Consider the following 25,326-nt stretch of genomic DNA (forward strand, 5'->3'; position numbering starts at 1 on the left):
ATAAGTTCGTAATACATCACGGTCTTCTGATGCAGACAAATACTGAGCATCATCTTGGCGTTATGTATAATCGGCTTTGTCGTTGAGTTGGCTGATTTTCCAGGTTTTACATTTGATTTTCACGTTAAAGGTTAAGGGTTATCTTAACTCTTCTAATTCTACACCTTCAAGCTCTTTTTAACTGTCCAAGCGTTTTTCGTCTTCTAAACCACCTTTCAAACCTTCGCGGTTAAACAGAGCGGCAGTCAATCTTCCTTTTCGCTGTTTGGCGCCAATTGTCGATTCCAAATGTTGCCAGGTCCCTCTCTACCAGGTCTTTCCAAACGGAGTCGTTAAACTATGTCATTGTCAAACTCGTACAGCTCATCTTTCCATCATATGCGATACTCGCCGTTGCAAATGCGTAAAGGACAATAAATCTTCTCGAAAACTCGTAACGCAGACCTAGAAGATGTTGTCATTTGCGCTATATAGCAGGACGGGGATGATGAGTTAATTGTAGAGTTTGGTTTTTGTTCATCGAGAGAGGGCTTTACTCCTCAATCGCCCACTTAGTCCGAAGTAGCACTTGTGGGCAAGATTTATTCTTCATTGGATTTCTAAGCTGATGTTGTCATTGGTGTTAATGCTAGTTCCAAAATAGACGAAATTATCTACGCCTTTAAAGTTATGGCTGTCAAAAGTTACGTGAAAGCCAAGTCGCGAGTGCGACTACTGTTTATTTTATGACAGGAGATATAGTATTTCCACTTGCACTCGTTCCCTACCAGCTTTACTTCACTTCCTTATCCAGTCTGCAGAAAGCAGGAATTTAGACACTACAAAGAGAAAAAGTGGCAGTGAAGATAGTCTAGATTAGTGAATTGAATTGTAGTGGTAGTAGTTTAATCACGTCAAATTATTGGTCGGAACATGGTATTAGCCACATGAAAGTGCTCCATATATAGAGTTCATCTGCTTTATGAATGTAGACATTTAGTCTATCCATTAATCTGAAAACAACAAGGCGCATCATAAATAAGTGAAGAAGATCGGTTATAAACGAAACACAACGTTCATTTACTCTAGCATAATCAAGCGTTGGACTTAAAAATGTTGGAGGCAAAGCGAAGGATGGAAATTGCAAATTGAGCGAATGGATGACAATTTCGTTTCGTAAAAATTGCAATGCATATACATATGTGTACCCATACAATGACAACAACAGCATCGATGTTATATATACATATTACATAGTTATATACATATGTGTGTACTGCTATGAATTTGTATATATTTTATTCACTTCGCAAAATGATGGCATCAAAGTGGGCATCCAAGGAAGCGGAGCCATTCGACCAAAAACCCTAGCTGAATGTTGAAAATTGGCTAAGATGAAAAAGGGCAATATTTTCGTAAGAGCAAAAATCACAAAATATAAATACCAAAACAAATATAAACAAATGAACAACAAATGAAAATAAACAGTGAGTCGTGAATGGGAGTAAAGATGCAGTGCATTGTAGATAAATATGTATGAGTGTGCTCTTATTTGAGAAGGCAAGGAAAGGATGGAACATTTATATATGTATCCTTGGGAAAGACATACAGAATCGTGGATATGAAGGGTTGGAGTCTGAAATTTTCCATCAAAAGTTGCAGATTGAAACTAACAAGTTTTGAAGTTTTTCTTAAGACGAAGCTGAGATTTTATAGTTTTTGGTGGAAATCGGATTTTGAACCCCACTTTATACTACTGAAAAGGAAGCAAAGTACGACAAATCATTTGTTGTATTTATAGCAGAAATTAATTGAAATTTGAATTGATAGTTTCTACCTCTATAAACATCAATTGTATAAAGTCCATTTTTTTAATGCTGAAAGTCTAACAATAAGTAATAAAGTCTTAAATATATTATATTTAAAATGAAACAAGCTCACGGTTGTGGTTGAACCGTTTTGCACAATGCTCTTTAGTGTGCTGGAAGATCTCTGCTTTTCAAGCGAGTTTGGTTATAAAGGGTGATCCATTTTGATGTTCTCCACTTTTTAAATAAAAAGCAGAGAAGTATCAAATTTATTGGGGAATGTTTATTATCCTTCGAAAAAACATTTTTTGATATTTACTTTGTGAAGATTATTTCTTTCAAATATTGGCCGCGGCTACGTTTCAGATGTTCCATCCATTGAGTCCAATTTTTTATGACTCGTTCGAGCATTTCGAATTCTAACTGGCGAATGACATGTGTGTTGTTTCGCTTTAAGTCTTGAATCGAAGCGAGATTGTCCGCAAGATTTTAGACTTTACATATCACTACAGGAAAACGTTAAACGTCTGTGATATGACACGATCTTGGGCCAAAACATGAAATTATCTGCTCACCGAAGTGTTCTCTCAATAAATCCATTGATTGATGCAATGTGTAAGATATGGCGGCGTCTTGTTGAAACCAAATGTCGCTAAGATTACGAGCTTCAATTTCAGGCATCAAATCATAGCATGATAGCAGTCACCATTGACGGTTACGTTCTCGCCAGCATCATTTTTGAAGAAATATAAACCGACGATTCAACCGGCCGAAAACCACACCAAACCGTTGTTTCTGGATGAAATTCCAGCTCTTGAATCTCTATATATTTCTCTTCGTCCAATTGCAGCAATTTTGATTATTTACATACATATTTAGAGCTTGAAATGGACCTCATCGCCGAACAAAATTTTAGCTAGAAAAGATCAGATCTTCTTGGAACTTTTCAAGAGGAAGGTTCAGCGCAAGCTCTTTGTAAGCATTCGTATAAATAGTTTGCGTAAATTGAGAGTAATTATCCTGTAAAACAACCATTCTACAAACTATTTCTTAGTACCAAGCATTATTTTAAGATGGTATTCTTTATTAATGACAACTCTTTCTTCACATGCTTAACCAGTAAAATACCTTGGATCTCTCGCGGGAATTTTTAAAGTTTGAAAAGCCAACTTTCTGAATATATGATGGTTATTTTTGAGAAACGAAAATTGATTGATGAAATTTTAGTTTGAATGAAAAAACGAAAATTCCTATGTTAAATGAATGGGAACCTAATAAAAGTAGCTACCCCTTAGAGTTAAGCCTGAGCGAGGATTTTTTTATCAAACACTGACATAGATCTGATAAACATACAAAATTTTTTTTTGAAGCACCCTAATATATACGCATCCACAAATGTCCACACATGCTGTAATAACCAGGAATGTTGTCTTTAGCTGGTATCGTAGGTTGTCCTTGTTTGCACAAACTGTGTCCTGACCTCTCAGGCGCTCAAAGGCACGAGCACATCTATGCTACTCTACTGATGACAATGACACCATCTGGCCAGTTGACTGACTGTTTGCTTTTTGTGTGACGGCAAAAGACAATCAGAGTGCCGTTACTACGAGTTAGTTTGACCTTTCTTTTGTTCGCCAATTGCTTGCTTGTTCGCTCTCTTATACGCTCAACTGCGTGGAAATTATTTTATTACAGACTCATATACTTTTCTTTACGTGTGTATGGTATATGTAAGCAGCAAAACTTAATTTTATTGGATTTCAACACTTTGTGGGACAATTTTCAAAATTTGAGTGGATGCCTATAAATGCTGGTCACCCATGGGCATTTTACGTTGTGGCTGCACGATTGTTACAGATAGATAAGTATAAAGAAACAAGAATTGATTACGATCATACGGTCGGTGAAGCAACTTGCATGTTTGAACGCCACAAAGTATGCTATAAAAATGTCAAGTATCTGAAGAAAACAATTGCGAATTTGAGTAAACGTTTTGCGTTTTACTGAAATTGACACGTACTAAGATGTACATATTTATACTCTTTGGGGTATTTATATACAATGGCGGTCCGATAAATACTGAGCATACAAAAGAAGCACCAAAATCTTTTTCCAAAAATCCAACAAGATAGAACCCTGTGAACATTTTGCAGATCTCCAAGTAGGAAATGCCTAATAATGTTTGCCATCCCCTTTGGCATATAAAATACTGTTTCTTTGGAGCAGGTTTGCCGAGTGAAGCCCACTGTTTCGACTCTTTCTTGGTGTATGGTGGATTCATGTTTTACAAACTCTGCTGCGAAGTGGTCGCACGATTATGTTACAAGATATGACCTAATCGGCCTTTGAGTTGCTTACTCTTGCAGATATCTCGCGCAGATACAATCGGTCATCTGCCCATACGTAATCATCGAGTTTTGTACGTTATCCTCCGTGGTAGCTATTTTCCGTCACCTGGAACTGGCTCGTCAAAACCCGACATGTGCCCGTAAATTAATTGCTGTTATGGAATATTTAGTAGCTGAAGTTCTAGAATTGGCTATTAACGCTGCCCGTGGTAACAAAAAGAAAAGAATTATTCGACGACATTTAGGATTGGCCATCCATAATAACGAAGAATTGAATAGATTACACAGCTCTTCCGCAAATCGAAGCTTGGAAAAGTTTGAGTTGATAGTCGAAAATTTCCTAGGCAATCACAAGATACAAAATTTTGAAGAAATTTCACATTATAATACTATGGGCAAAAAATAGTGAGACTTTTTAGTTAAGAACGTATTATTACTGGCGATGTCTTGGATCTATGCTTACTACTCGGAACAGACGATCAATCGGCCGAATATCGTGAGCCGAAACCGAAAAACCAAGTCAAAGCAGTTCAAAAATTAAGGTTATGTTGACAGATTCCTCCGATTATCCAGGTGTGGTGCCCCCCAAATTACTTTCCACCCGCTAAACTGTCAACAAGGAATACTATTTGAGTGTTATACGTCGTTTGCACGAAGCTATTCATACGAGGGCTGCTATATACATTTCTGGCCTAATAATGAAAATAGGAATATTTATCAACAAAAATGTGTTTTTTTTTTCGTTGGATTTGGCTCGTCTTGGAAGACCCACACGGTCGATTGCTGTTTTGTTTCTGGCTCATAAGCATAGATCCATGATTCGTCACCTCTGACGATCTTATAAACGTCTTTTGAAGCACCGCGATCGTATTTTTTCAGCATTTCTTTACACCAATCCACACGAGCCTTTTTTTGAGCGATTGTCAAATTGTGCGGGATCCAACGAGAACAAACCTTTTTTACGGCCAGGGTTCATGCAATATCGAATGTATCCTGGTGGGAGAAAGGCATAGGCATGCCTCTATCTGAAGGTATGTTACATGACGGTCTTGCATTATCAGTTCACGTACGGCATCGATGTTTTCTGGCACAACGGCTGTTTTTGGACGACCTTCACGGAATTCGACTTTGAGCGAGAGTCGACCACGATTGAATTCGTTGTAACAGTTTTTCACAGTGCTATAGGATGGTGCTTCATAGCCATACAAAGATTTTAGTTCATCGATGCACTCTTGTCGTGATAATCCACGTCGAAAGTTGTGAAAAATGATCGCACGAAAATGTTCAGGAGTTAATTCCATTTTTTGGCCGAGATGAATTTTTTAATTCCCTGTAAATAAAACAATTCACGATTAAATGACAAAACGTTCTGAGTGATGTTATGCTAAAAAATGTCAAACTTTCCAATGGAAATGTCAGATTGCACCTGGCAACACTTAGTGTTGCCTACGCCAGAGATATACATATATAGCAGCCTATGTAATGACACGATTATATCCAAAATTGGTCTTATATCGAGGGCAACAAAATCACTGTAAGCCAGTGTTATTATCTGATGCGATTATTGCACAATGTAGTATGTTGCATAACAAGCAAGGTGTATTTTTACCAAAGAAGACTGAAAAAACATCAATTCCTAATTCAACGAGTCTTATTACATATTAACGTCTATTTAAATCAGTTTTCACTAAAGAAGAAGTATCGCTCAAGACTGCAACTAAGCGTTTTTTGATTTCACTGCGTGATTTCCCTTCCAATAGCGAAATCAAATCACCAATCAATGTTGTGCTTCCGTTTTTCTAAAATCCGAGTACCCTACCAACTTCCACTTGCAGTCAAAACAAAACTTCGAATACGATACAGCTGAAATTTAGACAGTAAAGAGTTTAGTATCAAGCGACAGTAAATTTAACTGACTATAGACACACCATCGAACGGGAGAATTAGTATTTTTCTGACCCTCGTGTACCCAAGGCTACATACATATGATATCTTTTGGGTGATTTTTCATGATTATTTGCTTAACCACCAAACGGCTATCTTCACTCTGCGTAAGAAAAACGGTCGTAAAAATCTAAATTTCCAAAATCATTTCAACATTTATTGTAACGAACGTAATTGTTGGACATTGCGGTAGCATGAATGATGTTGACTTTACTTACATTCTTTTCGAAGTCATTAAATTGAAAACGAAGACATCCTATACTCGTGAAAGGGGACGACACAATCAATTTGTGCGCAAACAACACGAAAGAAACTAATACCACTGCCAGCCACTAGTACCACATAGATGGAAGTGCATAATGCAGTTCGTTTGGCTAAGACAAATTATTGTAATTTCTCCTTTAAGCTATGAACAAGATTCTAAGCTAAAAACTTCGAATCGCTAGGCGACCTACAACCGCGCTTGTGCTTGTGGTTGAGGACAAAATCGCAAGGACATAATTGCACGATGACAAGGTGTCCACAGAAATAATACTGGCATAGTCTTATGCTCTTCATATTGGAAGCAGATTGTAGAAGATAAAAGGTAGCAAATAATTCTATATTTATATCATATTTCCATTTCTATGTTTACCGGCTGTTCAACGTAATTGCAATCGAGCATCAGTGAGCAGTCAGGCGAAAAAGCTATTTGACGCAGCAAAATTAAATAAAGCATAAATATTTCGTTTTTTATTTTTATATAAGCTTATTCCTTTTACTTCATAATACAAGATAAAGAAGAGTAAGTAGAATTTTGCGGATAATATCGTTTACAATTGAAATTGAAAACGCGCTCAAAAGTGTACACATTGGTTAGACCGAACCACACAAAAAAGTCGAAAATAGTAATAAACCGAAAATAAAGTAGAAAAAACCGCTGCGAAATAACGTAAAACGTGATGGAAGCGATTACTGGCATTGTTGTTCTCTCCCCTAATAACTCATGCTGCTGCTGTTCGCTACAGCATCAAGCAAAGCTGGACGGACGCCTCTTCGTTTCATGCTACCGTACTTCGCTTGGTGATGTATTTCATATTTCGGGAATAAGTCATACTGGGATTGTAACATTTTTGTTGCTGCCTAATCACGACAAACGCGCTTCGTTGGCGGTTCCGCATCGTTGGGTGCAATCGATTGCAGCAGACTGCATTTTGTGTAGTTGCCGAAGAGTGTTAGTAAGAGCGCTACGCCATAGCCGGTGGCACGTTCACCCTGCAACGAAAAGATGGCGAAATGTAAAAAAAAGTGTGTGTTAACGATTACAAAATAAAAAGTGGATATTTTATAAAAATGTAAAATGATAATTTTAAAAGTTATTGAATCAATTACTCCTATTTTGGACACATACCGATAATTAACGAATTTAATTCATTACAATCAAAAATTTGCGATTTCCTATACGAGTATTAGCTTCGAAATATAAAGCATTAATAAAGTACTAAGAACAAATTCTATGGAGCAATCAGAAAAATATAACGAATAATACTACTATGAGCAAAGAATAGTAAAACTTTGTTACTAATTTTAATATACTTAATTTATTCTTCAAAATCTATGTCGTCCCCTTCAAAGTAATCTTCCTTGGAGCCAATACACTTGTCCCAACGCTTTACGCATAGCAATTCACGTTTAATGTCTTTAATTCACTTCACGATTTCCCCAGAACAGTCGTTTGAGTTTTCTTAATAGCTAAAAGTCACACGGTGCTAAATCAGGAGTATAATGTGGTTGCGACACTATTTTAGTTGAAAATTTGGCGAAAAACTAACGAAGAATCAACTCAGTATGAGACGCTGCAAAATCGACAAGTGTTGTCAGCCCATTATTCCGGTCTCTTTTTACGAATAGCTTCGCGCAAGCGATGCATAACACTCAAATTGTATTCCTTGTTGACGGTTTCGCCAGTCGGAAGGAGCGCACCCCACGAAGATAATCGAAGAAAACTGTCAAGATGATTTTAATTTTGATCTGCTTTCACGTGGTTTTTACGCTTCGGCTCACCTTTGGCACGAAACACGGCAGATGGTCGCAGTTTCAGGATCGTAAGCATGGATACAAGACTCAGCGCTAGTAATAATTCGTTTCATGACATCCTGGTAGTCGGAAAACATTATTTCACAGACGTTAACGCGACGCGAAAAAATTTAGTGGTTTTGGAATTAATCGTAAAATGGTTATCAACCACCAATTCCTTTATTTTATTAACGTGTTGAACATCAGTTGATAGCCGTCCTGGACGTAGTTCGTCGTTAGCGCCTTCTCAACACACTTTAAATGATTTGTACCAATCAAAAACACTTGCACGCGACAAACAATTATAAAGGCCCTTTTTAAAATTCTGAACGTTGCGGCACCAGAAATTTGACTCCCCGCACAAAATTTAATGGAACTTCTTTGCTGAATAATTTCACTCGTAGTCTTAATCGTCGAATGCATTTACTTTGTACTTCAGAAAGACAAACGTTTACTAAACATTACTGATTATTTTAATGAGACATTTGCCATAATATCACTGTCAGTCATACCAACCCAGTAAAAGATTTTTCGACGAATGGGCTTTTGCACCAAAATTAAATTAAAAAGTCTTACTATTTCTTGCCCACAGTAGTATTCCATTATATAGGTATTTGCTATACATACCGTCGATACTGGAGTAGCCATATCGACATGCATCCAAACACCGGGATAATCGAACCCTAGATGAGCGCCAATAAAGACACCAGCACAGGACGGCTGAGCGTTATTACGATCCTGAAAATAAATTAATAAAAAAAACAGTTATAAATATTTATTTTACAATGTTTTATTCATATATTCAATAAAATATTTTTAAGCCTTTACGGGAGGCGTCTTTTGATGAACAAATCTACGGTCGGTCTCAACGCCAAAACAGTAACAGAAACAATGCGCTTCCATAAAGCTATATACGGTGAAGGATTTCAGCAGAAATTCGAAAAATGATCACCAAGCAGCGTCCAATCGAAATGCTAACAAATTTCACCCAAGCATGCACTGCGTTTATACCTCGTTTCCGAATACAACTCGAAAAATTTAATATTGCAATAGAGAAGAAATGCAATAACAACAAAGCAAAGGTAATGCAAGGTTGCATCTGACATATTCGCAAACGAACAGTACGACAACGGAAAATATTTGCATGAAGTTTTGTCATAAAAAGCTAATCAAAAATATTTGCTCTCAAAACATGAGTCCTCGATATTCGTGTGTCAACCGCAGACAGAGAAGAGAAATCGCTCATATGCAAGGGATACACGCAAGCTAAACGCTAAAATATTGAGTAGCACCGTCGCTTTTGTTAACTTGATTTGACACGAAATGAGCGAAGAATGCAGGCGTACGCTGAAGTGAACCTGTATATATATGTTTGTGTGTGTTGGACACAGTTGATGGCTGTGACAGAAATCAAATGTCAAAAGCGAAAGTGGCTATTGTCAATATAATTGACATTCATTTGACATATCACAATGGCAACCAGGCAATAAAACCGTTATTTAAGTGGGCTGTGTGTGTATGAATGAATGCGCGTGTCAAATCAATCAGAATGCACCACTAGTTTGCAAGCGCGTATGTGTGCGTGTGACTGGAGAAAGAGGCGGTTGCATGCATTTTCAATTAGTATTTATTTGCTAGTTTATAGCCAGCCACACAAATGCAAATTCAACAAAGATAATGTTACAGAGTTTCGCTATGCAATGCCCTCTTTTATGTACATACATACTACACACAGTATGTCCCATAACTCTTTTCACAAAGCAATATTAAAGAATTTTATTGTTTTCCTAGTAGATTCTATTATTGTAATTTAATTTTAATTAATTTTTTTAACAGCACAACACATTCCTGGCGCATGCTATCTGTTTATGTGAAATCAAACAGATATTGGAATGTGTTAGCAACGAGAAGCAAAATGCGTCAGATTCTGCGTAGCTTCAAAATTGTTTTCACAATTCAGAGAATCACAAAAAAATAACAGACACCGAACACCATATTTTCAAATTTTTTAACGGGTGATCCAAGGTACTTTTTTAACAGATCACTCGTGAGTCGTATCAAGCTGCCATATTTTTTTGTTCAGTATTGTTTGGCATTTGATCATGGAAAGCCCTGAACACCGTTTACAAATCGCTCAAGTTTATGACGAAAATTCACGTAACTGTAACTTATGGTCAACATAATCGGCCAACTAAGCGTACTTTTCAAAACACCATTACCACCTTGAGACCCCGCATTCATTGTTGAATAATATTCGACCGAATAGACTACATCCAGCACGCATGAAGAAAATATAGCAACCGTAGCTGAGAGTGTACACGAAGAACGTAAAGAGTCGATTCGGCACCGCTCGCAGCAACTCGGACTGATATCTAAAAAAGTTCCAAGAAGATCCGACGTTTTCGAGCCAAATTTAGTTCAGCGATGATGCCCATTCCTGACTCAATGGGTACAAGCAAAATTGCCGCATTTGGGACGAAGAGCAACCTAAAGAGATTCAATAGCTGCCATTTCATCCGGAATAAACAACGGTTTGGTGTGGTTTATGGGCCGGTGGAATCATCAATCTATATTTTTTCAAAAATGATGCCGGTGAGAACGTAACCATCAATGGTTATCGTGCAATGATAACCGACTATATGATGCCTGAAATTGAAGCTCGTCACCTGGGCGACATTTGTCATTCACCAGTTACGAGTCGAAATGCTCGAGCGAGTCATTGAAAATTGGACTCAACGGATGGACTATCTGAGACGTAGCCGCGGCCAACATTTGAAAGAGATAATCTTCAAAGAATAAATGCCAAATAATGTTCTTTCTAATAATAATAAACACTCCCCATTAAATTTGACCTCGAACTGGATCACCCTTTATCTTCCGAAATAAATTTTTATATTTATTTTACCAACATAAATTTAATTTCAATTTCATGAATTGGAATTTATTTCATCGAATATAAATGAAAAATCGACAGTGATTTTACAAAACAAGGCCTCCGTTAGAACCTTCTGCAAAAATACACGAATAACTGTGCCAATTTCACGTATTTCTGTGATGTCATTCGGACGTTCTGCGAGTGCATAACGAAATAGTATTTGATTACAACGGTTTATCATATATGATAAAGAAGATAATACGAAATAGTATATTTAGACATTTTACGTAAAAATGTACAAAGAAATGTGCAAAAAGTTGGGCTGCCGGATCCAGAAAATTCATTCAAATTCAAATTATATCGCAGGTTCCCTACTTTAATACAGTGCATCAAAGAGAAATGGAGGATTTCACTCGATTATGTCTTTAAAAAGTATTTCAAAGATGCTCCAGAGGGGTAATAGAGAAAAATTCAGGTGGTCACACCAAATACTATAAAAAAAAAGACGCGTTTACTGATTGGAACTTGAATTTTGGTGAAATCTATAAAGATTTTTGAGACAATACTGCATGTGTTTTTTGATTTCTGTTTGTCCACAACTGATAAACAAGAGAATGCAAATTTTACTTTTATAAAAAATACGTAAATAAGTTGGTGCATTACTTTCAACATCAACTTTGAACTATTTTTTTGTGAAATATTTTCATATGAAAAGTTTTATGAGGCATACTGTAAGTATGTATGTACGTACGCGTATGGTATTTATTTGAATTGTTTTAATGCGATCAAGTCAAATATTATATTATTCCATTTGAATGGAAGTTTGAAATGAAATACTTAAATGATTTTTACAAAGTCCAGTTACGGCTTTGACATTTGAACTATTAACAATGCACTTGAAGTTTTTTATGTTAAGAGTTTAAAGTGTAGGTGTTACAGAATCGCACTCTAACCTCCCCACGTTGCCATGTTTAGGAGGAAATAATCTCAAAATCGGCTACAACTGTTTAAGCCTGTTAAAATGTCGATCAATCTCCGAGCAATCTTACGGAAACTAAGATTAAATCCTTTCCTGATAACAGTATGTTTAACTAATAGCAATGTATCTTCTCGCTAAAAATTAATAAAATCGAAAATTCGACTCACTTTACTTCATATATGGTATGCTATATTGGTAGTGTAACTTAAAAACACCCAGAGAGCATATTATTAGCATGACATATTACTAATAGTATGTGGTATTGCCAAAAATAAATAAACTTGATTCAAAACATCCCTTAGAACCCATATGTATATCTATCTATTCCACATACATACAATTTTCAAACTTGCTTATACCATATACATATATGTATGAACTACCCTAAAACCCATTATACTACATCATTACAGATTTTTGTTTTCCTAACAAGTCTTAAGCTTAGGATCTAGCTCTCAAGAAATGTAAAAACTTCTTATAAAAAAACGTTTAAGAAATGGTCAAGAAAATTTACCGCAGTATGCAGTTCTAAAGAAATCTAGTACTAATTTTTAATAAATTTTTTCAATAAAATGCGTATTTGGCAATCCTGGTTTTGCGAAGAAACAATTAATAAACAATTGTTATTTGAAGGAAATTAAAAATAATCGTAAAATTCATCTTAAATTAGTTAAAATCATTATTATGAAGTATAGTTCATATTGAAATGTTGTATAAACCTTATCATTCATCATCAACATTCCTTATGGAAGGCATACACGCAACAATTAGTTGGTTGATTGAGTTGGGCTAGAAATTGCCCTTGTCGCTACATACGACACAACTTTTAACACAATTTTGAGGCCAACTTCCTTTTGAATATTCACTTCGTTGCTGAAACATGCGTTCGGAAGTTGTTGCTTTACTTATTATAGTAGGGGAGCCCAAGAGGGGATTTTTGCAGTTACTTAAGCGTGTCAGAAAACTATATGGGGAGAAACATTGCACCTTTTTATGTACCCCTACCAAATATGAGCCCTTAATATGGAGGCGTGCGTTGCGGGGGATCGTCAGATTAGAGAAAAAAAGTCAATCCTTCGGGAAACTCGAGCGCGTCAGATTAAAAGATGGTATGTTAAATGCATGAAGACGAATGTATATTTCAATATTCTGACAGTTTGAGGGTGGCTTAGAGAAATAGCAGGGTGACAAATCTGTATAAAAACAAGTCACCTTGAAATACTCGAGCGCGATAGATTTTTTTTTCATTTTAAAGGTAATTCTGTCAGAATCACGAAAATCATATAATCTGACAATTTCCGTGGGGCGATACAGGTAAAATCGTCGACAAAAGGTCAAGCGTACTAATCACCATAGCGTGGTTGTTGTTAGTAAACGCTTGACACTTTTGTTTGTTTCGTTCGTTTACAGCGATCAGTTTTACATCCATTGTGAAAATGAGTGACGTTAGTGTCAAATGTGTTTACTGTAGCGAAGAAACGTATGAAAAAAGTTTATTCCACAAACTCTAAATTTTTTTTTATTAATAATTAGATCTATTTTCATATTAATAAATTATTAAATTTTCTATACATATACATATGTATATGTATACAATATACATAATACATATAATATTGTATACATATACGAGTACATATGTATGTATATGTATACAGTTTGTATTACATCCTGTAACAAAAACAAGAACCAAACAGAATGCTGCCACGGTTACATCGTCAGAGTAACGATATGGCTCTATAGAATTGTCAGATTATCTTTTGGGAAAACTCTGACATCAAGCTCATCCCAGTGTATAAAAATCTGACGCGCTCGAGTATCTCAAGGTCACCTTTTTTTTTACAAGTTTTAAAATCAATAAATGACTTTTGTCCACGTCGAAATTGTCAGAATATTAAATGGTACACTTTTTAGAGGTTCATTAACATTCGCTTAGAAAATCTGACGCGCTCGAGTAACTTATTTTTATTTTTTTTTTTACACTGTCATTACGGCCTTCAACCCTGACTTGATTGTCTGATTAATATATATCTAATATCATAAATACAATACGCGTATATACCATAAATGACTGACGCGCTTGAGTATTTTCATGTGACTGTTTTTTTTTTACATTTTTGACACCAATTTCCCGCTCTTCTCCCCACTAAAATGGAAAACTTCACCTAGACTCCATGACGCTCCAGTAACTGCAAATTTAGCACTCCGGGCTCCCCTACTATTATAAATGACGCGATACAATAATTGTTGTAAAATAAGATTTTTTTTTCTTGAGCATTTACTTCAGAGCTGAAAACGGAGCTACATATCGTCACCTGAAATGCAAATTAACGTAACAACATTTTCAGAAATTTACAGTGGCATGAATGAAACACGGAATAAAATGGAACATGAGTGAAACAAAATATTAATATTGGTTAAAACTGGTTTATATATGACCGCAGAACCAGAAAATGTTGAACATATTTAATATTATGTATATAATTTGAAGTAGTGAAGCGTAATCAATAAGACACTCAATTTCGAATTTTTTGATGATACGTTATTTTGCATTTCAGGTGACGATATAAGACACAAAAACCTCTTGTGCTCTAACTCACACCAAGGGAAGCACAATGCGCCATTTTGTCTTTTTGTCTCGCTTGGTGTGCATTGAAATAAAACGAAAAAAAGGTCAATAATTGAGTTTTGTGAACGAAGAAAAACGGATTTAATGGCTGGAAGCATGCAGGCGTTCGTGTTAGTGAGCATGAGATCTGCAAACCTCATAAAAAATGTATGTTAATCCTTAAGCAAAGATCGGATACTAAGGAAAGAATAGACCATGACTTAGTCATTCAAACAGAGACAGAAATCTCCTATTGGAGAAATGTTTTAAGAAGAGTAGTCGCTGCTAATAAAGCCTTAGCTTCTCGAGGACTTCCATTCCGAGGAAGTGATGAAAAGTTTGGGTCAGCAAATAATGGAAATTTTTTAATGCTGATTGAATTTCTTGCTTCTTTTGACTCATTCCTAAAAGAACATATTCGAAAATTTGGCAATAAAGGATCAGGAAGTACGAGTTACTTATCAAAAACTATCTACGAAGAATTTGCACAGCTTTTATCAGAAAAAGTATCTTCTATCATTGAAAATTCTGGACATAAAGCTGAAGATTTGCTAGTTGCTGTATTATCTATTCTCGAGTTTTTTGATCTTGTTCTCACCGACTGTCGAAGTCAGCCATATGATAACGCTAACAATGTATCAGGAATTCATTCAGGTTTACAGGCAAGAATTCATGAAAGTAGTGATCTTGCAGAACATGCTCCTTGTGCTGCGCATTCTATGAATTTAGTTGGAGTTCACGCAGTAAAATGCGCGCCAGAAGCTGCTTCTTTCTTTAATACTGTACAAACTTTATATAACTTCTTAACTGTATCGACACACGGCTGGGAAGTTTTACAATTTCATACAGGAAAAAGAATTGCGTTACAATCTTTATCTGCAACCAGATGCTCAGCTCGTTATGAAGCTGTTCATGTACTGTTAGTCAAAAATTGCAGAAAGTTGATTGTAGCATTGCTGACGTGATAGACGATTATCGTGGTTTGATCAAAGTTGTTGCTGATACGAGAAATGAATTCGAAATCTATGAAAAAACTGCTTTAAATATTTCAGAGATAAAAGAATATAAAACGACAGTTTCTAGAAAAAGAAAGAGAAAATTCCATGCTGATGAATCACGGGATGGAGATGTACAACTGTCGGGTCGATACCACTTTAGAGTCAACACTTTTAATGTCATTCTTGACAATCTAGATTCTGAATTGCGAAAAAGATGTGTTGCATATGAAAACATTCATGAAAAGTTCTCAATTATTATTGAATTTGGCAATTTGGATAATAAAAAGATTCGTAACCGAGCTAAACGTTTACAAAATGTTTTTTCTTCAGATCTTGAGTCCTCATTGGAGGACGAATTTGTGCACTTGCATGCTTATTGAACTGAAAAAAAGATGGAACAAAATTCACCTTCCGATATTCTGAAACTTTTGCGTGCAAACAACCTTTATACAGAGTTTCCGAACGCAGAAATTGCATATGGAATATTTATTACTTTAGCTGTAACAAACTGTAGCGCAGAACGACCGTTTTGTTGTTTAAAAAGAGTTAAAAACTACTTACGTTCTACAATGAGTGCAAATAGACTCAATAGATTGTGAAGATTTAATCGACCAATTTGCAATTCAAAAAGTCACTCGTGTTTGCCTGTGAAAAAAATTATTGTAATACAATTATTAGTCAAGCTCAGTACAAAATTTGTACCTTTACGAACAAGAACCTATATTTTTTTATATTATACTGAAGTATTATACATATGTATAATAAATTATTTGCAATACGTTAAATATTGTAATTTTTTAAAAACATAATACCAAATCTAAATAATTTTGAGTGAAATTTCAGTGACGGGGCGGCATTTTTTCCAGTACCCAAGGGCGGCAAAAATTTAAATCCGGCCCTGATTACATATTTGATTTCTGAACTGATAATGCATCCGAGAAAATTTTGGAATTTCACAAGAATGCAGGTGTCAACATTCGAATATTTGCTGTAAATATTAAAACATTTGATTTTTAAGCAAAATACAAACTACCACAAAAGCATAACTCCTCCAAAAAGTTATAACATTTGCCTATGAAAAACAGCGGTGCAGCTATAAGCAACGAAAAGGGTTTTTCTGTCTTGTCTTGTCTTGTCTGTTTCATTCGGTGTGGGTTACTCAGCATATATTGATCGACAACAAAGACGGTTTTGTCGCATTTGGTGTGCGTTGGCTGTATGAAAATACATAAGAAGTTCAAGAACAGCTCTTCAAACAAGTCAAAGCTCAAACATGCGTTTTCGTTTCGTCTTGTTCGGTGTGGGTTGTCACATATAAAGCTATGAGCAGTTGTCAATACATGCTGAGCTACGGCGCAACCCACACCGAATGAAACAGACAAGACAAGACAGAAAACCCCGTTTCGTTGCTTATAGCTCCACTGTTGGGTTTCATAGGTAAAATTACGCATTTTATTTGTGCTTTCATTGTGGATACAAATTGTTATAATGAACATTGACGCGGAAAAATTAGTGCTTTTGATCGAAGCAAGGAGCGCAATATATAATTATAAAAATAAAGATCACAAAAGTAAATTAATAACGGAAAAACTATGGGACGAAATAGCTACCGAAATGAATAGTGAAGGTAAGTTTATTTTATTTTATTTATACTATTTGTACATAATCATACTTAATGTTGATAAGTATTTAAAAACATGGTGAAGTCCCTTGTAAACATATAGAACAAATGTAAAAAAAATTAGATAGCGTACTTATTTTGCCAAGAAACTAATCCAGTGGTGGAGTTAAAATATGATAGAAACTATTCACGTACTTACGTAACGTGCACCATTTGATGGTCTTATGTTTTCAATATTTTCATTTGTTGCCCTGATTGTATACTTATCTCATGAAGCAAATGTTCTCGTTCCCGAATTATATTATGTAAAGCACAAGCAACGAATATAATAGTTTCTACTTTATTAGGCGACAACAAAATGTGTCAAAAGTTGAGTCCGTGGTAAAAACGCAGAAATCCGCCTCTTTTTAGTTTTCATTTGAACAATGTTGCCATTGCTCAATACGCATATATAGTTTTGTACACATCTAAGTTTTCAATTACAATTTTTCATAATATAAAATATCAAAACTGAAAACAAACTATTAAAAATAGTTTACGTTTTTCGCTGATCACGCTATTATTTGTCAAGTTGCTTCGTGCAAAAGGTCTTGGAACATTCGTAAGAAGTTGATAACCTTCATCGGCGACAAAAAAAAGGTATGCGTTTGCAGCTTTCTGCACATAACTTTTGGTTATGTGGTAAATTCAATTGTTTTTAAATAAGTTTTTTTTTTTTAAATTCGAGTGTTTGAAAACACCACTATTGCAATTTCGTCCAAGCCATTTCGCAATGTTGGGTTTTGGAAGGTAAATTGGTGATAATATTTCTCAGAAAGCTTTTCAGGTTTCCATTACAATGTTTTCAATTGTGGAAGCCCCACAGCGAAAAAAATACTAAAGCGACTTAAATGATTCCCCAGTTATCAAATACTTGAAATTATATTTTAATTAATTGCAATTTTTGTATACCCATCATAATTTAAAAATTCCAAATTGTATATCTTACAGTAGCAGCATGCAAAAATAAATGGATAAATTTATGGAACTCGTATTCGAGATATTTGAGGGAAGGAAAAAACAAGCCATCTAGATCGAGTAGTAAACAGAAGCGGAAGTGGTACTTGGCTGATGCAATGTCTTTTTTAAAAGAATTTGTACATCAGCATCGTGATATGAGCAGTAATTTACCTGTAAATAGCACCGATGTCGAAGAACAAACTGCCAACATGACGCAATATGATTTTACGGATGCAGTAAGTATTGCCAAAAGCAGTCCAATACCTACGAAGAAGAGTAAGACATCTACAAGTATATCTGAGATGATATCAGGACGAATGATTGAGTTTCTAAACTCCAAAAAGAAGCAGAAACCAAAAGAAAATGGAAATGAATTATTTTTAAAAGTTTGCTGTCTGATTATGAAAAACTCTCCAGCAAAAGGCAAAGACTATTCAGAATGTATATGCTAAATAGAATGAATCATTTTCAAGAAGAAGAGGAAAATGAATATTTAAGTACCTCAACTACATCGTCGGTCATGGGATTATATAACATAAAATATGAATCCAAATAAATGTTTGTATAATTAATACTTTATATTTTCATAATTAAAAATACATTGATTTTAAGTTTAAAAAGCTATTTGTTTTTACTTATCGTAGTATTATAATTAATCTTTAAATGTTTTATTACAGACAGCAAATATTCGAATGTTGACACCTGCATCTTAGTGAAATTTCGAAAAATTTCAAATGTTTAATAATATCATGCTTCTGGTTATACTTTGTTTACAAAATTCAATTATTGAAAATAGAACTGGCACAATTTCTTCGTCCGAATCTGACGACATTCGCAGTTTTGCAGGAACTGATTCGTTTTGTTCTTTTTACTTCAATTAAAGATCAGAGCATCACGTTTTCCCACAGCATCTAATCAAATTTGATTCGGAATTCTTCTTAGAATAACATTTACCTTCTTGTAAAATTTGGTCTTAACAAGCAATCTGGCGATTTGTACCATACAAAAAAATTAACAAAGAGTAGCTTGAGATTTTGGATTTCCAATGGAAGCAGGGCTACGGAATCGTTAAAACTGTTGCAGAAGTGTTTTGGTGTGTCTTCTTTTTAACAACATAAGTATTTGAGTGGCACAAAGTATTCAGTGAGAGTAGTGAAGTCATCGAAAACCTGCATTATTCCGGTCGTCCATCCACTGATGACATGACGGTAATATCGAAAAAGTTTTCATACGGAGGCATTGAGAATAATAGTATGTATTAAAACGACGATATAAATCGCACCATACCCCTTCTTTGGGGCCTTCAACTACGGCCAGAAGTGTCTTGGAAAAAAGGGCGGCAGCGCAAAGTATTACCAGAAGCAAGCAACTTCACTTCTACTAGGTGCCAAGCCACAAAGGCATCGAGGGCAATGAAAAGCGGACGAGGTTGCCAAGAATGATGTTGGGCTAACATCCGAAAACGTGAATAACATTGAAAATACCTACGATCTCGACATTAGCATGGTAAAGGAAATCAAAACCAGATGAAACGAGCTACCTGGATGCAAAACTGCAAGTCATTTGCAAAGCAGTAGCAGAAGTACAAAAAAATCCTATTGGCGCTCAATAGAAGAGACTTTAGGAACATGATGGGAATACTAACTGGTCACTGTTTGGTGGCGGCACACGCCCGCAAGATGGGACTGACAGAGCGCGAAGACTGAATGGAGCATCTCTCGCATACTTCTTCCGTATTGGCTATACTGTGTCTGGGGTACCCATGGCATGATACACTGGAGGATGTATCGATAGTGAGACCGCAAAGTCTCTGAAATTCGCGGCAAGGGCAGGCACTTTAAATGATAACTAATACTCTGGGACCTAGCAACTGAACTCCATCTGGTATCGCAAAGGACCAAAACTGGTTTATGCGTGGCTCATTGGCCTAACCTAAGAGAAATTTTTGTAAGAGAAAAGATCCTTTTCTACAAGATTTATTTATTCACTTTATAATTTATTTTAAAGCTACAATTGCAAAGATATCAATTTTCATTTCTCACTGTGCAAAATAATCCCAAAGCCATTTTAACAATGCCCTCTCTAAAGTTACAAGTGGAGTTCGCATCATAAAACTTTTGTTTGATAAATGTACGATTACACCAGCATTAGAGAGTGAAAGCAAATATTGGCTGAATGCTAAATGCACAAGCACAAAAGAAGATACATAATTTATGAAATATTCAAGATAATAGAAAAATATGAAACATAAAATGCATTAAAGCGAAATTCAAGGCAGAACAAATAAGGAAATAAATACTCGTTATAAGATTGGCAGGGGGTAAAAATGGGAGTCGGCATAAAACTCACAATATGAAGTACCATCATAGCCTATATGCCACAAATGTTGGCTGCCATATGTTTCACATTGCATATTATGAGCTGCCGCGGTGGAGATGTGGCAATTAGGAATGCATGGAGAGATCTAAATTACTTCAATCGATTTTTTACTTTGTGTGAAGAAGGACGCGTCCGAGGATTTTAGAATAGTTCAAACGAGTTGAAAATCAGGAAGAAAATCGAAAACCGCTTGAACGCTTTAAACGAAGAACCTTTTCCTTCGTTGGCGACCGTAAAAAATTTAATGAATTACAAATTTCAAAGAGGTAGCACGTTAATCTCTGAAAACCCACGCCGACGTGCATCGAAAAAGGCAATTGCAGAAGAAAGCGTGACAACAGTGCAAGAGCTCGTATTGGGAGATCGCTTACTGAAGGTCCCCAAAATGGCTGAGGGAATAGGCAAATGAAATAAAGATCCACTGGTAAACGCTAGGAACCAAGGAACAGTGGTCGGAGCGAATTTCATCCGCGAACAATCTCCGAAAAAGGAAAATACTGCACCATCGGCCGGCCGTAAAGGTAATGGCTACCGTTCTCTGAGATCCACAAGATCGACATTCTAAAAATAGGAAAAATAGTGTGAGGACTCTACTAAAGCAATTATTGGATGATTCGACCAATTGACGAGGAAAAAACCTGACATTACCACGCAAACTGGTTTGGATTTGGCCTGATGCGGCTTTTTTCTTCAAACTTGAAAATGTGGCTCGCATACTTTGCAAACCTCGAGAAAGCGTATTTTTCAGAAAGGTTAAAGAAGTAAGGATATAGTGGTAAAGAGAGACTATAAATCGCAATTCTCCTAAAATCTTCACTTATTTTATCCATAATATTAGTTAAGACAGGACTTTTGCAAGCTACAACTTATTTATAGAAATTATATTATTACTCTTACGATTAATGGTGATTTGAAACCAAAAAGAAAAAGTCTAAAAACAAGAAGTACCCCATAACTATAAAGTGGTATTAAAATTTACAAAAGACACTCTCCAAAAATTACCCACTGTGCGCCACAAACTCTGCAAGTTGTTTCAAAGTTTTTATAAGCCACTCATCGATGTAACACGGCATTCGTATCAATGAAACAATATTCAAACCGTATCACAAGCACATCATAACAGCCAGATTTCCCAGACATCCGCCCAGATGTTTCCGCGTGTTAAACTGTGCAGAAAGCTTACTCGACTGCGAGCAGAAGCAGCGCAGAACAAAATTTCGAAAGTCGCATAAGGATATAAAAATGAAACGAACAGACAAACCGCAAAGCCATACATGTTCGGCAACAAACAGTTCCAAGCAGCAAACGCAACTTTGACGTGTTGTCAGCGATTAAACTTTTCAATATTGTTTACACGCCTTGATGTATGCTTGCGTTTTGGTCTTCAGCTTTTTCGCTTTTGCCTGGCACAGACACCAACACCGAGGCCAACATGTAGCGAAGGCTTATTTGTCTTTAATATTCGTTCGGCGTTCTTTCTTTTTCCTTTCGATTCAATTTTCTACGATAAACTTTTGCATATAAAAAGTTTTCAAGGTTATTATGTGGTTTGTGTGCAATATGAGCCTGCCTTGTTTTCTTACATTTCGTTAGCGCTTTTATGGCGTTGCCTCAAATTTAACATTGGCCTGTATAATTAAAATAAAACAAATATACCAAACCCACTCTTGGTAAGCTTCTTATAGCATTTCAGTACTAGGTTAAAATAGAAGCAAAACGAAGCGGAAATCAGAAGAAAAAATGCTCGTGGAAGTGTGAAGTAATCGTATCAGATTGTTGGGGTACGCCCGTGAAACTTCTGGAGATACACAGCGATACGGCACGTCGCACAGTGGGCAATGCCGGAGCGAGACTGCGGCTGGTCAAGCAGTGACTGTGAAATTGTATGATATTTATATGGCCAATTCGTGCTTTCAACAAGACGGTTCCACATGTCATACAGCCCGTGAAACATTTCAATTGCAGCATGAGACATTTCCAGGCCTTCTCTAATTTTGATGACCGGAATTGGGTCCCTAGAAGAGGATGTTGAGGTTATTTGAAATCACAGGTCTATTGCAACAATCTCACAGAGCTTTAAAGGAGGAGATTCAATGTTGCGTCAATGAAATTCAAACATATTCATGCAGAATAAGAAAGACTATTAACTGCGTTTTCTACTTAGTTCCAATCTTGTGTTAATTTTGGGTAACCCTTTATTAGACGGCGTTGTAATTGTAATTGGCGCATATGAAAAAATTCTTAAAAATTGTAAATACAAACATGATTATTATTGATAAAACTTTAGACTAAAACGAATGCTTTATAGAAAACAAATCCAAAGGGGATAAACCGGATTAATAATATGTAAAACCTAATAATTACTAATAAATATTTAAACTCTTCTTTTGTACAATCCCGAAAATACAACCCCGTGCACAAAAGACCCTCAGTGACATGCATAAACATAATATCTCCACATTCTGTTATACCAAGCGCTTTTTTAGGTTAGTATACGTAAATGCATGAAGGATGGAGTCATGTTCATACAAGTGAGGAAGGTGCTCTGATTGCCATTTACTTGGGAGTGGTCAGAAACGATTATTTAACATAAGCAGCAGCTCACGACTTCCGGTTCTAGACCAAGTATCATCTGCGTAACCAAAGAACATGCGGTTGAAGGCAAGATAAAGTGAGAAGACGAAACATCCCTCCACTGGGGTTGGTGCGCTAGGTTTGGGAAAAAAAACACCCCCAATGAAAAAAAGAAAACAGCCTCGATTGAGAGACCCCCCTTTTTGATGACGATCACGGCAAACGCATTAAGGTTTACAATTTAAGGACATACACCTGGAATGTCCAGTCTCTAAATTGGAAAGGTGCCGCTGCCCAGCTGGTTGATGTCCTCGTAAGAGTGAAGGCTGATATCACCGCCATCCAAGATGTGCGATGGATGGGACAAAGACTGAGGCGAGTCGGTCCTTGTGTCATTTACTACAGTGGCCATACAAATGAGTGCAAGTTTGGTGTGGGATTCGTGGTGGGAGAGAGACCCCGTCGCCGAGTGAGTACTATCATTCACTCCGGTGAATAAACGTCTAGCCACAATCCGCATCAAAGCGAGGTTCTTCAACACATCGCTGATTTGTGCCCACGCACCGACGGTAGAGAAGAACGTTATGACCAACGATGTCTTCTATGAGCGTTTGGTGCGCTGCTTGAGAGTTGCCCCCGCCACGATGTCAAAATCGAGATTGGTGACTTTGACGCCGGGGTGGGCAAAGAAGGTATCTTTGGCACAACGGTCGGTAAATTCAGCTTCCATGATGAAAAATCCCTAAATGGATTGAGACTGATCGAGTTCGGCGGAGCCTGAAATAGGCTGTCTATAGTACTGAATTCCAGTATAGGAATATTCATCAAGCTACCTATCTGTATCCGGATCGAAAAGCCACCAACCAGATCAATCATGTTGTGATAAATGGAAGACACGACTCCAGTATTTTATACGGCCGGACGCTTCGAGGTCCTAACATCGGCATGAGCCACTATCTTGATGCACCCAAGATACGCACTGCTATATGGTGCCAAGGCATTGATGATGACAACATCCGATGGGTTGGCGTTCTGAGTTTTCGAGAGAAAGGTTCTAGGAAAAATTTATGGTCAGTTGCGGATTAGCAACGGCAAATACCGCTGTCGATCGAACGATGAGCTATACCAGATATACGACGACATTGACATAGTTCAGTGAATTAAGGGACTGCGTCTCCGTTGGCTAGGTCATGTTGACCACTCCGTTGGTAAAACGCTTAACATATAGGATAATATACATATAGAATAATATAAATATATGATATTGTATTGACATTAAGTGAACATGTGTTCGATTCAGTTGTTTCCACACCATTTTGAGTAAGAAATTGTTTTAGTGACTTCGAAAAAATATGAATATTGTTCTCCAGTTTGAATTAAAAGACAACAAAAAATTTATAAACACAAGCTCTGGGGAGCAACAAATATTTAACCGCGAAAAAATAAGAAATAGAAAAACAAAACGACAAAAAATACATGTACTGAAACAACAAAGGCATGTGATGTTAGTAGCTTACGACATTGCGCGCAGAGTTGAGGTTATGTGTGAGCAGGAAAAACTGTTGCTACACCAGAGAGCAATTTCCAATATTTAAACAATAAAAAATAACTGGCGGGCAAATAAACGGCGGGCGGACGGTTATTTTGAAAGCGCACTGTGGCCTAGAAGACTGTGGAAAGCAACTACAAACATACAACAAGCCTGCATGAGGATGATGCACAAATAAATAATTATTATAAAATATTCGCTCGAATAGCGGTTTGAATTCCGCTGTATTGACTCCTGTTGCCATTCCGATGCCGCTGATAGCGCGACCGCTGCAACTAACTAAACAAGTGCTGATTTATGGCGCTATCCGGTGCGATTTTAAAAACTACAAACATAACACAAGCGCAGCGAGTAACGAAAGGAAAATAGTAAACGCCAACAGGAAGTGCAAAATGAGGGGAAATGTAGTTTGCAACATTGCAAAAAAGAATTGTACTTATTAGAAAAAATATAAGCTGAAAATCTAGCAAAACACAAAGTTGTATAGTTAAAAATATAAAAATAGACGCAGTTCTTAAATAAATGCTAGTCAGGAGGTGTGTGTGAGCGTCAAAGCTGCAAGTCGCCACGGTACATGAATATGAAACGAGTGCCGTTGTTTTTGCAAACA

At 36.4% G+C, this 25,326-nt stretch overlaps 1 protein-coding gene and 1 pseudogene across 3 annotated transcripts in view; one reads left to right on the forward strand and one right to left on the reverse strand.

The window, feature by feature from the left end:
* Positions 1-6,808: 6,808 nt before the first annotated feature.
* The window catches only part of LOC105222929 (probable aminopeptidase NPEPL1), a 38,608-nt gene continuing 20,090 nt past the window's right edge, over positions 6,809-25,326 (reverse strand). For all 3 annotated transcript variants that reach the window (XM_011200499.4, XM_011200501.4, XM_049450602.1), the window contains exons 5-6: positions 8,762-8,872; positions 6,809-7,333 (exon numbers count right to left, since the gene is read on the reverse strand). In XM_011200499.4, coding sequence (XP_011198801.2) covers positions 7,202-7,333; positions 8,762-8,872 — 243 coding nt within the window. In that variant the 3' untranslated portion in view covers positions 6,809-7,201. The remainder of the gene's footprint in view (positions 7,334-8,761; positions 8,873-25,326) is intronic.
* Positions 16,579-19,593, forward strand: LOC125776870 (uncharacterized; annotated as a pseudogene).

This window comes from Bactrocera dorsalis, chromosome 2 (assembly GCF_023373825.1).
Source record: "Bactrocera dorsalis isolate Fly_Bdor chromosome 2, ASM2337382v1, whole genome shotgun sequence".
Lineage (NCBI taxonomy): Eukaryota > Metazoa > Arthropoda > Insecta > Diptera > Tephritidae > Bactrocera > Bactrocera dorsalis.